Source organism: Gadus macrocephalus, chromosome 21 (assembly GCF_031168955.1).
Source record: "Gadus macrocephalus chromosome 21, ASM3116895v1".
NCBI classification, from domain to species: Eukaryota; Metazoa; Chordata; class Actinopteri; order Gadiformes; family Gadidae; genus Gadus; species Gadus macrocephalus.
The window spans coordinates 10,352,158-10,366,082 of NC_082402.1; the positions used below are offsets into that span (position 1 = coordinate 10,352,158).

General features: G+C 46.4%; 1 protein-coding gene across 3 annotated transcripts in view; it reads left to right on the forward strand.

The window, feature by feature from the left end:
• The window catches only part of scara5 (scavenger receptor class A, member 5 (putative)), a 62,122-nt gene that overhangs the window by 16,594 nt on the left and 31,603 nt on the right, over positions 1–13,925 (forward strand). For all 3 annotated transcript variants that reach the window (XM_060041096.1, XM_060041095.1, XM_060041097.1), the window contains 2 exons: positions 12,787–12,992; positions 13,556–13,734. In XM_060041096.1, coding sequence (XP_059897079.1) covers positions 12,787–12,992; positions 13,556–13,734 — 385 coding nt within the window. The remainder of the gene's footprint in view (positions 1–12,786; positions 12,993–13,555; positions 13,735–13,925) is intronic.

Below are 13,925 nucleotides of genomic sequence, written 5' to 3' on the forward strand. Positions count from 1 at the left end.
CATAAAGTCACTTTGCCATTGCCTGGAATGAAAGGTGAATGAATTCCCCTCGCTGTTTTCTCTCTCTCTCTCTCTCTCTCTCTCTCTCTCTCTCTCTCTCTCTCTCTCTCTCTCTCTCTCTCTCTCTCTCTCTCTCTCTCTCTCTCTCTCTCTCTCTCTCTCTCTCTCTCTCTCTCTCTCTCTCTCTCTCTCTCTCTCTCTCTCTCTCTCTCTCTCTCTCTCTCTCACCATTCTTCTCCCCTCTCATGCAAAGGAACCATGAGAGACACTTCCCTTTGACAGATGTGGCGTTGGTATCTGGAATTGTGTTGTTGTCGAAGACTCCGTCATGGATGGCCAACATCCACCCCAACAGCGGACACACACAACACACACACACACACACACACTCTCTCTCTCTTTTGTTGTCCATCGAGTCCGATGATGACGTCCATCTTTGTCTTTTACCGGTGGGTTCTCTGATGGCTAAATAGCCCAATCCTGGATCCACAGGCTCTGTTGCAGGTGGGGCATGTGTATACATGGTATTGGTGTTGATGGCAGTCATGGGTGTGGGTGTGTTTCTCCTGAGCCTTCTTTGATGTCTTCTGGCAGTCCTTTTTTCCTCCAATGTATTGGTCCCATCTAGACACAGCTGCCGCCAGGTGTTGCGGTCAGCAGCCGTGTTCTCCAGGTCTCCAGGTTTTATTTTGCACTTTTTAAGCGTAACTTTCATCTGGTCTTTAAAGCGTTTCTTTGGACCTCCAGCAGAGCGCTGGCCTTGGTGTAGCTGGCCATATAACACTCTGCGGGGCAAACGGTTGTAGGGCATCCTTGTCACATGCCCCAGCCAACGCAGTTGGTGCCGAGTGATTGTGGCCTCAATACTTTTGCAGCCTGTCCTCCCAAGGATCTCAGTGTGCGGCACTCGGTCACGCCAAGTGATTCCTAGGATGCGCTGCAGACAGCGGATGTTAAACTGTTCCAGGGACTTGATGTGGCGGCTGTAAGTAACCCAGGCTTCACAGCTGTAGAGGAGGGTGGTGATGCAGATTGCTTGGTAGACACTGATTTTTGTGTTTAAATTAAGGTTCTTGTTCTGAAAAACCCGACGCCTGAGTCTCCCATAGGCAGCTGATGCTTGATTTAACCTGTTTTGGACCTCACTGTCAATGCTGTTGTCTCCAGATATAATGCTCCCCAGGTATCTGAAAGATGGAACAACTGACAGTTTTTCCCCTGCTACAGTGAAGATGGGGGGTGTGGGTGGGATGTTGGTACTCCATTGGCAGATCACCTCTGTTTTGGCTGTATTGATGGTCAACCCCATCCTGCTGTATGCCCTAACTGCTGCATCTAGAACAGACTGGAGGCCTTGTGGAGAGTGAGATACAATAGCACAATCATCTGCATACTGCATCTCAAGTATCCTTACTTTATGCAGTTTGGTTTTCGCCTGCAGCCTCCTGATGTTAAAGAGGTTACCATCCAGCCTATACTCTACTGTCACCCCACTGTTTTCTTCAATACCCTTGTGGAGAAGCTGGGTGACGCATAAGAGGAAGATGTTAAAAAGCATTGGTGCCAATACACACCCTTGTCTTACCCCTGTGCACACTGGGAAAGGGCTAGACTCTTGACCTCTTATGGACACCCTAGCAGTCATTCCATCGTGAAATTGACGGAGGATGTTGGCGAACTTGATGGGGCAACCAATCCGCATTAGGACATCCCACAAGAGATCTCTCTTCACAGTGTTGAAGGCTTTGGAGAGGTCGACAAAAACCATAAACAGGTCTTTATGTTGCTCCCTGCACTTTTCTTGGAGTTGCCGAGTTGTGAAGACCATGTCGACTGTGCTCCTGTTCTTTCTAAACCCGCACTGTGACTCGGGTAGCATTGACTCTGTGATGTTATTAATAAGCCTTCGAAGCATCACCTTGGCCAGGACCTTGCCTGCCACAGCAAGAAGTGATATGCCCCTATGGTTACCACAGATGGCCTTATCACCTTTGTTCTTAAATATGGTAACAATGCTGGCATCTCTCCATTGTTGTGGGATGTTTTCATCAGCCCAAACCTTGGTGATGTACTGGTGTAATGTTCTTGTGCACAGATACCCTCCCTGTTTAGGCAGTTCTGCAGGGATATTGTCAGAGCCGGGAGACTTGTTATTCTTCAGGGTGCGGACAGCTGACAGAACTTCCAGGAAGGTTGGAGGTTGGCTGAGGTGGTCCATAGGGGGAAATTCAGGCAGTTCCTTCAAGATAGTGAAGTCTGCATCAGAATTCTGATTCAGCAGGGTGTTAAAACACACACACACACACACACACACACACACACACACACACACACACACACACACACACACACACACACACACACACACACACACACACACACACACAGATAGATAGCGGGTAGATGGGGAAGTGTGGGAATACAGAGAACCTCATTCTCTCACCCGATTTTATTCCTCTGAGGCAGGTCATAGCCGGGACGGGCACGGTTAAGTTAAACTCCTCAACCAGGCTTTCATTTGGTATCGTTTTTTTTTTTTGGTCATGACAAATGACAGTTATCTAATCTTCATTGGGACTAGCTGGTAAGCACAGTAAAAGAACACCACGTTCTAAGTGTGTTTTTGGTTTGGATCTGATACAATATGCGGGGGGGCATCATGTTTTTTGATTCCGACCCAAAACACTCCAGCGTCAACATCCTCTCAGCTGCAGGCCACATGGAGTTTATCTTTTTACCAGTCAAAGATTAAACCAAATTCGTTCAGACTGAATAAAGTTTGGTTAAACAGGAGGACCAAAGTAAACATGCCGGTGATGAGGTGCCGTCTAACCCAACATAAGTTGGTGTTGTTGCTGCTGTGGCATTGAATCTCAGCAAAGCGCCACAGGGGCCAAACCTTGAGGCCTAACGTGACATATGTGTGTTTCACCACACGCCACATTGTATCTGGGAACCAAGGACAACCAAGGCTGTGCGTGTGTATCGTTCGTGCGGGGCCACACAAGCCCTTTGATGAACTTTTCTCTTTGAAATGATTTTATTAGTCATATCTTTTTTACTTCAGTTGATTTATTTTTTCACTACGTTTAAGAATGCTTAAGAACACATGAGTACTTAAGTATTTCGGGAATTTATTCATTTGTATTTTTAAGCACATTTTAAGCGGTCAGGAGCATTCGTAGACGTTCATTTATAGACACAAGAAACAAGGTTATTTGCTTAGTATTATTAATGTCACATGAACCAACCTTTTTGTTATGGTATGCCTTCATTTTCTGTCAAGGTATTTATTTTTAATGATAGAAAGAGGGTTTGCGTTGGCTTTGGGTGTCCGTAGCAACCCGTCTCAGTGGTGAGCCATTCAGCAGCTCCTCCAAAGTACAATAGCAGGTCAGCTTGTCTACGAGTGTGAAATGTCACTTAAAGATCAAATGAGTCCAGGCGGGCAGTAAGTCTGTTTGTAATGGCCCCTCGCTATCAGGTAGGAACAAAGCTCTGAATCATTCAAGGACCCTCAGAAACACAAAGACATACACAAGCACACACAAGCACACACACAAACACAAATACGCACACACCATTACATACTCGCAATCTATCTCACCCGAGCACACACACACACACACACACACACACACACACACACACACACACACACACACACACACACACACACAGATCCTTATCTTTAACACAGACACACACACAGAAGCACACGTAACCTTTCCGCTAACGCAAACACACACAAACACACACACACACACACAGCAATACACACATTGAAACCAAACGTCCACACACACAAAATACACAAATGCAAAATACACAAATGCAAAGGCATACTTACAATCCACACACACACACAAACTCACACATACAGACGCACACAACCGTATCCTTAACACACACTCAAACACACACACACTCACAGATGCACCTAACCTTACCCTTAACACACACATCCCATTAAGCGATTTTATTAAAAAGCTGTGAGAGAGCTGAACAGAGAGATTAGTAACCATGGGGCCCGGGGCCACAAAGCCGGGCACTGCAGCGAACACTTGACTTGTTCTACACTCGATGAACGCCCAACAGTAAGGATGAAGAACAGATGCTCTGGGAGCGGAAGGTGACAGAAGGTGACAGATCTCAGGCGTTCAGATATTACGTTAGCTCCATTGTGTTGAGCTATTCTTGTGCTGCGTCTTGTCTCGAAGTTTGTGGGTGATTTCGTCCTGATCTATGTATAACAAAATGGATTTTACCGAGATAACAGCATTGCTCACTTACTGGACCTAAAATGTTTGACATTGCGCATTATATTTGACTCATCATGCTGTTGTTAATCATAGGTTGTTCTCCGGATTGTGTTGTAATTTACATATAGTAATTTAGCAGACACTTCTATGCAATGAAACGTCCAAACGTCACTTCAGTCTCTGCATTGAGGTGACACTTCAGCTCTCCACAGCAACCTGTCATGCACCTTCAGCTGTGCATTTACCTCGCAACATTACTATGAGATGATAGGTTATGAAAATCAGATCACAATTAGGAAAGTATACTATTAGCTTCATATCATTTCCTTAAGGCATCTGAAGAACAAAACACTCTCGTCATACCATCGCATACTTCCAGTCATTTGACCGGCAAGGCAATGAGGAGATGGCGGGAAACACAAGCAGACACTTGGTGATTGGACCGCAACCAAAGAACAACACATCAAATTAAACTCTTCAACACTCTTCACCCAACTCACTCCCAGATGAAGTTGGAGCAGTCATATCTCAAAGCATCTTGTACTTTCTGTGCTTAAGCAGGGGGGCGGTAACAAGGAACAGCAATGTAACTGTGTTGTGTACGCCAGGAGAGAGGAGAGAGTTTAGTCACGCACGGTGTTGGCACGGTGGAGCTGACGGTGTCATGTCTTTTATTTGTATTCTATTCCAATGTTATTTTGCCTTCATCTTTGCCTACTGAATGCACTATGTACAGCACTTTGGTCAGTGCAAACTGTTATAAATGTGCTTTTATAAATACATTTTACTTACTTACTTACTTACTTACATTGGATGTTTGGAATGGTTCTTCCCTGTAAGTGCCTGTTTCTAACGGTTAATGGTTCTGAGTTAAGAAGCTGCTAAATGGACATGACATGCCCACGCACACACGACACACACACACACGCACGCACTCTCACACAAACGCACACACACACACACATACACACAGCCCATTGCAAAGTCTAATGCAGACCAGATGGTCCGGGCATCCCAACGCATCCTGAAAAAGGGTCACACACATGCACGCGTGCACAAAGGCGCCCATAATCACACCACACACACACACACACACACACACACACACACACACACACACACACACACACACACACACACACACACACACACACACACACACACACACACACACACACACACACACGCACACTTATTTCTTAATACTAGGAAACCAGACAAAACAAATAAGGGCACACATGCAGACCAACGCCCAAGGCGGATGTGACATGTTTTCAGATAATTGAGCATGTCTCTATTGACTCCGACCCCCTGGGGGAAGACTCACCCCCTGCCCATGTCTGCTCTCCCCCCTGTCTGCCATCAACCGTTGCATTGTCCACCCAAGCCTGTCTGTCCATCCAGGAATGTGTGTGTGTGTGCGTGTGTGCGTGCGTGCGTGTGTGCGTGCGTGCGTGTGTGCATGCGTGTGTGTGTATGTGTATGTGTGTGTGTGTGTGTGTGTGTTGGTTGATAAAGAGATATAGTTTATTATACACTACAGAATAGAACGGTTAATGTAACTGCATTCGGTCCTTCCTGAATGTCTGAGAGCCATCACCAAGGGGCATATTGACACCGTGTTTGTAGACTGTGTCAAGTTCAGATTTGAAACGTGTGAGAAATACTTCCATGCCAAAACCAAATTCTAAAGAGCAGGGTTTTGTTTTACAAAGTTAAGTTTTACTTAACACATAGGCCCTTGTGAACTACTGATCCCAAACTGGACTTAAAATGACCGAAAGCTGAAACTTAAAGCAACCTGAGGCTCATCCAACAAGGGAAGCTCCACTTTCTTTAAAAGTAGTGAGCCAAGAGTTGTGAATTTCCTCGGAGATCTTTAGAGCTTTAGAATGGTGCAATGCTCGCGGCCAGAGTAAAATCATATTGATATGATTTATATGTATATGTTATTTAAATGCAGTCACTCCAGCTGGCGAGCCATCCCTGTGCAGACGTGTAGAAAACGACAGACAATAGCGTGCCCTACCACACTACACTAGTTGCGCTCTTGCTTTGAAGGAGCTTACTACATGTCCAGCACCTTCAGCTGCACCAGTACCTTGCTGCATGTATAAGGAAGCAAAGGACAAAAGGAGGGGTTACACCAGGATTGATATTGGGAAATTTGAGAATAGGAGAGAAATGAAGAGCTGCTACATATCAACAGAGTTCTGATACGACCCTAGCTTGTTTGCCCTGGCTGCTGGTTGTGGGAAGTGGAACGTTGAGACAAAAATCAGTTGCAATGTTGTTGCTGTTGTTTCTTTCTTTGGTAATGCCAACAACCCTTGGAGGCGCCAATCTTAGACATTGTAACTTTATAAATGGAATATGAACTGGTCCCATGGCAGCAGGCTCGTCAATGGGAGCATGTTCCCACTCTGCTCAAGAAGCCCTAATTGCCTTGTCTCTTGACACTAAAAGACACAGCTGTCTCGCGAGTGTTTCCTCACTTCCACACGATCCAATCAGATCCTGTCAGATCCATTTACAGTCTTCCCGGTTTTCCCACACTAATATCCCCTTTTGCTGGCATATGTAGTGTTATGAAAGTGATATGCACTCGACTTGTAGCCAGTAATGTTCTGCTGTCCTTCTGCTCTTTGACCACAAACCATACGGCATACTTTAAGGGCCGGGTGACTTGTTTCACAATCTCTCATATCCTCAAATATGTATATAGATATAGGCTTTGTTCTCCTTGCCCCCCTCAAGTTTCTCTCCTCTACTTAAAGGTATTATGAGTCATCTTTGCAGCTAGGGGGCGCTCAATCAAAACAATAGCAAAATACCTCATTGGGTGACGTCTGAAGGAGCGTGGGAACGGGAGATCTGTTGGCGTCACCGCCGCCCGCCGCTGGTGTAAATCTGTCTGACGGGACTCGGGCAGTAATACTCTTCACGGACGACTTAATGTGTGAGAGTTTCATTGATGCTACGCTACCCCACTTTTATTCATTTTATTTCATTTAATTAGAATGAAAATTCCGCAAGCAACATAACTTTAACTTGCTTACTTACCATGAGATGAGTCAACGAGCCGAACAGCTGTAGGTAATGTTATGGGGCAGATTCAATCATGGGGCAGCCTAGCGCTGTTATATGTGGTCGAGATAATCATACAAAAATAACTTCATGAGCATGTGGAATGTTTTAACATAATAACGTTACCACATACATTACATTTTTTTTTCCCACAGAATTAGATTCTACTTACCGTACACTTTCAAACATTGAAAGTAAATTTGTTTAGTTGCAAACATATTTGATACCAATATTCACGCTCTGAATTACACCGATGTGACGCAGGAATCGGGATCCCCAGTATGAGTGTGCCGTCTGTCTAACGGTTGGTACCTGCCCAGGAGTTGGTCGGGCAGCACCATTAGAGGAGCCCTTTGTGATTCCAGTCTTACGTCTGGAGGCATGACCACATTCCTCAATGAGCTCACCTCCTGGGTTTTCGAACCCGTACATAAAAATGTCCCTAGTCCCCCGACAAGCAGACTCACCTCTGCACTCCGACAATCCAATGCCAGAGCACAACTCTGAGCTTCACCACAATGGACGATCGTAATTCAGACCCACACCCCCCACTCAGCTGACACACCGTCGCTGTACTGTCGTTTGGGACAATCGGTTTGTGTGTGGCCATCTTTTGTTAAACAGATATCTATCGGTGTATCCATTGTAGCTGATGAGTTCATGGTTCGTTGCCTTCCTGTGAATATAGACCTTTATTCACAGTCTGCGGTGATGGTGGATGGTTTCTTTGTTGGCAGGGGGATATGTTGTTCATCCTCAACTACTCCCTACCTCCCTCCTGGTCCCTCCTCCCTCTCCTCACCTCCTCCCTCCTTTGTCCCTGTATGTCTCCTCCTCTCCTCCCTCCTGGTCCCTGTATGTCTCCTCCTCTCCTCCCTCCTGGTCCCTGTATGTCTCCTCCTCTCCTCCCTCCTGGTCCCTGTATGTCTCCTCCTCTCCTCCCTCCTTGGTCCCAGTATGTCTCCTTCTCTCCTCCCTCCTGGTCCCTGTATGTCTCCTTCTCTCCTCCCTCCTGGTCCCTGTATGTCTCCTTCTCTCCTCCCTCCTTGTTCCCTGTATGTCTCCTCACCTCCTCCCTCCTTGTATGTCTCCTCACCTCCTCCCTCCTTGGTCCCTGTATGTCTCCTCACCTCCTCCCTCCTTGTATGTCTCCTCACCTCCTCCCACCTCCCTCCTTGGTCCCTGTATGTCTCCTCACCTCCTCCCTCCTCCCTCCTTGTATGTCTCCTCACCTCCTCCCTCCTTGGTCCCTGTATGTCTCCTCACCTCCTCCCTCCTCCCTCCTTGTATGTCTCCTCACCTCCTCCCACCTCCCTCCTTGGTCCCTGTATGTCTCCTCACCTCCTCCCTCCTTGGTCCTTGTATGTCTCCTCCCCTCCTCCCTCCCTGGTCATGGTCCTAACACTCGATAAGATTCAGTCATAATATCTTTAACATTGGATGTGTTATATATCGTGAGTCCAACATTAGATACCATGTTTAAAACCTCCTGAAATTGGCAATATGATGTAGAAACCACACATCCATTAGAGCAGCGAAAGAGCTTTTTGAAAGGTTTAATTTGGATAGAGATGATCTCTATTCTGGCAACATTGTGTGTGTGTGTGTGTGTGGGGGGGGGGGGGGGCACAACCGCAGGAATGTGACCCTTCAATCAAAGCTAATACTTTGATTTACACACGCATACCTCTCTTTAAGCCTCGATCGGCTCTCAGTGGTACAATAGCTTCACGTAAATAAAATAAGTGCATTGAACTGTGTTTATATCAAATTCAAAGCTTTTCTATTTGTTTAAGGTGGAAATAAGTGTGTCTTGTTACCAGTGGGTTTACCTCCCTGAAGAAGTGCAGCAGCGTGCAGCAACAGATCCAGCAGGGTCACACACACATGCTGCGTCCCTGCAGCTGTGGTGGGCTGGCGGTCTGATCGGCTCTCCCAGGCCAAGTCCTGAGCCAGAACACATGATAGAACGAAGGATATAGTGTCAGCCACACAGGGGACATGTCGACCAATGGGTGCGCAGCACTTGGAGGCTGCGGAGACGGCGGATCTGGATCAGAGTCTGGCTGATCTGGTTTTAATATTTGTTCGCTATAACCTTGCACAAAAAAAAAAGATGCAACCGAACATCCTGTTCCTGAACATCCTGTTCCTGGGTCAGAAGTAAAAGAAAATCCCCTTAGTGATTTCTACACAAATAACCGAAACACAAACAATAGCAAAGCAACGGCACTATTACTGGCATAGAGTTGTTCATTTAATGGCGAGCTGGCCTTAGCCAACACCATTTCCCATAAGCCCAAAGTAATCAGGAAAGAGGTGTCACTACCATAACAAGCTACATCAATAATACTCACTGTATTTAAGAATTTTGCTTAGATTCAACCACTAACATTGACCCCATAAAACAAAGCCTAATTTAAAGAAGAATAATGCCAGGAGACATGACATGAAACTCTAGAGGCATATACACCTCTAGACACAATACAGGCCAAATCAGCCTTAGCCTAGCAAATAAATCTGATGAAAACATTTTAATAATGGGAAACTCTGAGCATGCCTGTGGCTCCTTATGTTGAGGGTTGGGATGGAGTCAATGTGGTATACTTTGGTGGTTTTATGTTTAAGGAATGAGATAAATGTGGTCAGCGACAGCTTTAAAATAGATGTTTGCTTAATGGGGCGTTTCCCTGATTGTTATTGGAGACCGAGTTCTGACTCATACAGAAAAGTCCCAATCTTCGGCTGAGCAATTTTTCCATGGTTATTGTGATTAAAAGTAGATGGATTTTGAAAAGGAGTGCCTTTTTGAAGAGCTGTAGACCTTTATAAATGTAAACCTTTAATCAGTTGATTGCATCAAGTTAGGATGCATTTAGACGAGTTGTTAGCACGCACATGCATGCATGCAGGCTGTTTGTGTTTGTGTTTGTTTGTGTGTGTGTGTGTGTGTGTGTGTGTGGTTTACTTGAAAATCAGTGTCATCACTTTAATAAAGTGCAGGCCTTCTTCACCTTCACTCACTCACTCACTCCCTCACCCTCATTCTCTTCCTACTGGGTTGGCCTGACCATGTGGTCTTGGTTTAGTGCCTTTTGATTCTGCTCCTCTCATCTCATCCATATTCCCCTGGCTCTTGTTCATCCTCTGACTCCACCACAGGGTTTGGGCAAAGGGCACTGGATTAAATCAAGAGGGGGTGTGTGTGTGTGTGTGTGTGTGTGTGTGTGTGTGTGTGTGTGTGTGTGTGTGTGTGTGTGTGTGTGTGTGTGTGTGTGTGTGTGTGTGTGTGTGTGTGTGTGTGTGTGTGTGTGTGTGTGTGTGTGTGTGTGTGTGCGAATACCTTTCTGTGTGTGCGTCTGTTTGTGAGTGTGTGTTTGCACATGTATGTTTTTTAGTTAGTCCGTGTGGGTGGGTTAGAACACCTTGATGTGTGTGTATGTTTGGGTGTGTGCGTGTGCGTGTGCGTGCGTGCGTGCGTGCATGCATGTGCATCCAGTATGTTTGTGTGTGTGTGTGTGCACAGACTCATATTTAAAACATACACTGACTCTGACAGGCCATCGTTTAACAATTAAGCCCTCTCTGCAGTAGATGGACCTGGGCTTATTTAGTTTTGCAGTCCATTAGGAACCAACATAACACACATAATAGGCTGGAATGTGGCTGTAATGTAAGAGGGGAGGTTTTCGCCGAAACCCATGTGAATTCTTCAGTGCATTCACTCAAGTGTTGCTCTGCAATTGTGCATGTACTTGCGAGGAAAGACGTGCCAATGAACACACACATGCGCACAAACACACATGCGCACACACACACACACACAAGTATGTGTATATGAGTTATGCATACATAGTGTGTGATACATGCATGTGTACACTGGAATTGGCAAATCGGTAGTACAGTGAAAGGAATGCAAAGTTGAATTTGTTTTGTGTGTTTGTAAGATGATGCACAACAGCAGTGCAGCACTTGGTTGTACCTTTGTCTGTGTGAATGGAGCGTTGTAAATAAACTTGACTTACTTACTTAATTAATTACTAATGTTAATGTATTCAAGAGGCCTGCATACCCGTATGGGAAGAGCTCCTATATGCTTCCTTTCATTTCTCCAAGCCTCTCTCTTGCCCTCTCTGTCTCTGTCTCCATCTCTCCGTATCTCCGTCTCTCCCTCCCTCTCTCCCTCTCCATCTCTCTCTTTTTCTCCATCTCTCTCTCCCTCTCCCTCTCTAGCTCTAACTCTAACACTCTCCAACAACAGGAAAGCCAAGGCTTTTGATTTTTAGGAGGTTCAACATGGTTCCAGGCAGTCCTGGAACACAGGACTTCGTCACTGCAAATAGTTTTTCTTCCCCTCTAAATATCTCGGAGCGCTGACCTGCCCATCGCCTAGCAACATGCCCTTAACAGAACACGGAACAGCAAAGCTTGTTCTCATTAGACACGCTTGAGAAAATACCTTACTTGTCCTGCTTTTGCCATGGCCAAAAACAAGATTAAGGGTCACTGGCAGTAAGTTAACTGTCAACAAATAGTGATTTAACCGCTAAACATACACTCTAGCCAGAAAAGTATGGTGGCAGGGGGTATTCTGTTTTAGCTGGGGGCATTAAGTTGAGCAGATCACGCTAGCTCTTAAGAGCCAGGCCAGATTACGACATGTCTAATTGGACTCTCTCAGAACATGTTTTCTGTATGTTTATCTCTCCTCCTATCCATGACTATATCAGATGTTAGGTTTGGGTTAGGGTCACCATGGCAAACTTTCCGCCATTGCTCAGGGAATGGTCAAACTTTTCCTTGCTTCATTAAGAAATCTTAAATTGTACATGCTAGCACAATTTATGACATCATAAAATATCGAACCTGCTTTAGTCCAATACGTATGTAATTGCCAATACCAACGGGACGATTTAGCGTAAATGGTTCGTTGCGCGTGGACGCAGCGCCCGCTGACATCGTAATAGCAGAGACATTTGAAGCGTCTGTTTGGTTTGACTAATGCACCGTGACCGATGTGATGCAGAGCCGGGAACAGTGCTTCCTCTCTCTCTCCAGAGTGCAAACAAACTCCAAACCCCACGTTATCGAGTTTGCATTGTTGCCCTAAAGCACATTCGGCTAAAGTTACAGAGCTGTCCTCCTGAGGTGCTTCCGGACAGAGCATCCTCCTCCGAAGGCTCCAGGGATTATGTCCAAAACCTCTGTTTTAGGCAAGAGCCAGGCAGAAGAAGTCAACCAACAAACGCAAATCTGCTCCGCTGCATTGTAGGCGTCCTATCTGCCTTTTTGCTCGACGGACAACCCGTGTCTGCAGATGAAAAACAACGCTTTTGGTTTGTTCCGTCTTTGAGAACGGGCCCTGTTCTCCTTGCCCTTCTCTCCTTGTAATGTCTCTCCCCCTCCCCCTCCCCCTCCCCCCTTCCCTCACCCACAGTCTCGCGCTCGCGTGTCTCTTCCGAGCACCCTGAGGTGCTGATGGAGAACGCGACGCGCATGTCGGAGCGCTCGCGGCAGCTGACCCCGCAGCCCTCGGGGGACGCCGCGTCCACGCAGGCCGACCTGCTGGAGAACATCTGGAAGCTGGAGAACCTCTTCCAGAACCACAGCGACTGGCTGCAGAGGCTGGAGATCCTCATCAAGGTTTGGACAGACTCTGTGGAGCCGGACTCACCTAGCGGCCATGTTGGATCTCAACCAATATGAGAGGGGAACATCATCAACATCCACATTCAGTTGCGTCTCCCCAGCGACTGTTTTTAGATGATAGAGCTTTACGTGGAACTCGACTGCATGTACACCTTAAGTTTATGGTTGTTTGTTACCTAAATCCCCTTTAGACGGTCAAAAGGTACAAATCGAATCAAAAATGACGTAATAGACTATCTATGTGATCTGATCTCAACCAAACAAATCTAAACTAAATTATATGTAAACTAATCTAATCCAACAATAACAAAGACTTATATAAACTATCTAAACCAGTCCAACTCTAATCAAATTTAAATCTGAGATCATTTTCTAAATCCCCCCCATTGCCCTGAAGACACACACACACACACACACACACACACACACACACACACACACACACACACACACACTCCATGTACCATGTAAAGCTTTAGCTGCCTTGGTGAAGCGCTGTATAAATGCAGTGAACGGCCTCCAGCCTGATCCCCTCTGATGCTGTTGGCGGTTGTCAGGGCCTGGAGACGGAGCTGCGCAGCGCCCAGGCTCACTCCCTGCAGGCCGAGGGCTACCTGGTGCAGCTGGACGACCGGCTCTCCTCCCTGAGCAGCTCCGCCACGCGCAACCTGTCGGGCCTCATCGCGGAGGTGTCCCGGGCCTCCACCTGGCTCCGCGACCAGGACCACCTGCTCAGGTAACGCACACACATACACAGACACGTACACACACACAAAGACACGCACACACCAACACACACTTACACACACATGCAAACACACACACACATAAAGACACACACCCACACACACACACGCGCGCGCATACGCAGACACACACTGTTTTCTGTAATTGTACTCATATCTGGCACCAATAATTTACGTACTG